At 60.2% G+C, this 1,389-nt stretch overlaps 1 protein-coding gene across 2 annotated transcripts in view; it reads left to right on the top strand.

The window, feature by feature from the left end:
- The window catches only part of COPE (coatomer protein complex subunit epsilon), a 19,958-nt gene extending 19,274 nt beyond the window's left edge, over nt 1-684 (top strand). For both annotated transcript variants that reach the window (XM_015557731.1, XM_006778351.2), the window contains 2 exons: nt 292-366; nt 465-684. In XM_015557731.1, coding sequence (XP_015413217.1) covers nt 292-366; nt 465-512 — 123 coding nt within the window. In that variant the 3' untranslated portion in view covers nt 513-684. The remainder of the gene's footprint in view (nt 1-291; nt 367-464) is intronic.
- The last annotated feature ends 705 nt before the right edge of the window (nt 685-1,389 follow it).

The following is a 1,389-nucleotide window of genomic DNA, read 5'->3' on the forward strand; positions in this document are numbered from 1 at the left end:
TCCAGCCCCCCTGACCTCCCCTCCACTCTTCCTGGCCCCCACCCTCTGCCAGGGCTTCAGGTCCCTGTGAAGTCCACTCCCGTGAACACTGGTACACCCCCATCCATGTGCCAAGCCTGGACACTGTTCCGGGGGGGGGCAATGGAGGACATGTGGGGAGATGGGGGCTCCTGGCAGGGAGTGTGCTGAGGGGCCCTTACCCGCCCTCCCCCCCGCCCCCACGCCAGCCCTGCAGGTCAGAGCCCCAGGGGGTCCCTGTGTTCAGTTAACCTCAGTCTCACCTTCCCACAGGTGACAAACCGCTACCTGTCCCAGCTAAAGGATGCACACAGGTTCCACCCCTTTATCAAGGAGTACCAGGCCAAGGTGAGCCCCAGACCCCCCAGGCCCACAGGGAGGGCTTGGAACTCAGGTTTTGACTCACACGTGTTTTCTTTCTCTTTTGCCCCCATTTCGTGTTGAAGGAAAATGACTTTGACCGGCTAGTACTGCAATATACTCCCAGCGCCTGAGGCCGGCCCCAGACGCAGTTTCCTCAGTGGGAAGGCGAGGCCCAGCCGTGCTGCTCTCCCTGCGGGGCACCCGCCTTCACCCATCCTCCCTCACTTGGGCTGGCCAGGCAGAGGCTGGAAGCCCAACCCCCTTCTGTCAATAAACGTCTCCACTCCGGGCTCCCCACCTGAACCATGTTTGCGCTGGCCGTTTTGCGAGGGGCGTTTGGGAACCAAGGCTGGGACAGGAGGGGCCTGGCACGGGGTCCTGGAGACCAGGGTCTATGAACAGCAGCTGTAGGGACTCCTTTGCTCCTCAGAACAGCTGCCCCATACTGCTGAGCTGAAGGCACAGCTGTGTCCCCCCAGCCCAGTTGGCACGCAGGGAAACAGGCACAGAGAGGCCACAGCCATCAAGAGGAGCAATAGGGTTCAAACCCAGGACCTCCAGGTGGTCTGTAGGTGGTGAGGGGGCTGGAAGTGCTCAAGCCGCAGCATGGCTAAGCGAGGAAGGAGTGTGTGGGGCCCTTGTGGGAGTAAACATCCGCCTCCCCAGGCCCCTGCTCCTTGGAGTCAGCCAAGTTTGAGACCTGCTGTGATTAGGGCCCTGGGTGCTGGATGGAGCACAAGGGTGGAGAGAGAAAGGCATAGTGTTGCCCTTGGAGATAAGAGGAAGCAAGACAACAGGGAGGGGTGGGTAGTTGGGGTAGGAGGCCTCTGTCCACCCAAACAATAAGAAGTTGCTGCCTAGAGAGAGAGGAAGGGAGAGGCACAGAGAGATGGAAACATCGATGAGAGAAAAACATCCATCAGCTGCCTTCTGCATACTCCCTACTGGGGATCGGACCTGCAACCAGGGCATGTGCCCTGATGGGGAATCTAACCAGGGACCTCCTGG

This window comes from Myotis davidii, unplaced genomic scaffold, assembly GCF_000327345.1.
Source record: "Myotis davidii unplaced genomic scaffold, ASM32734v1 scaffold448, whole genome shotgun sequence".
Lineage (NCBI taxonomy): Eukaryota > Metazoa > Chordata > Mammalia > Chiroptera > Vespertilionidae > Myotis > Myotis davidii.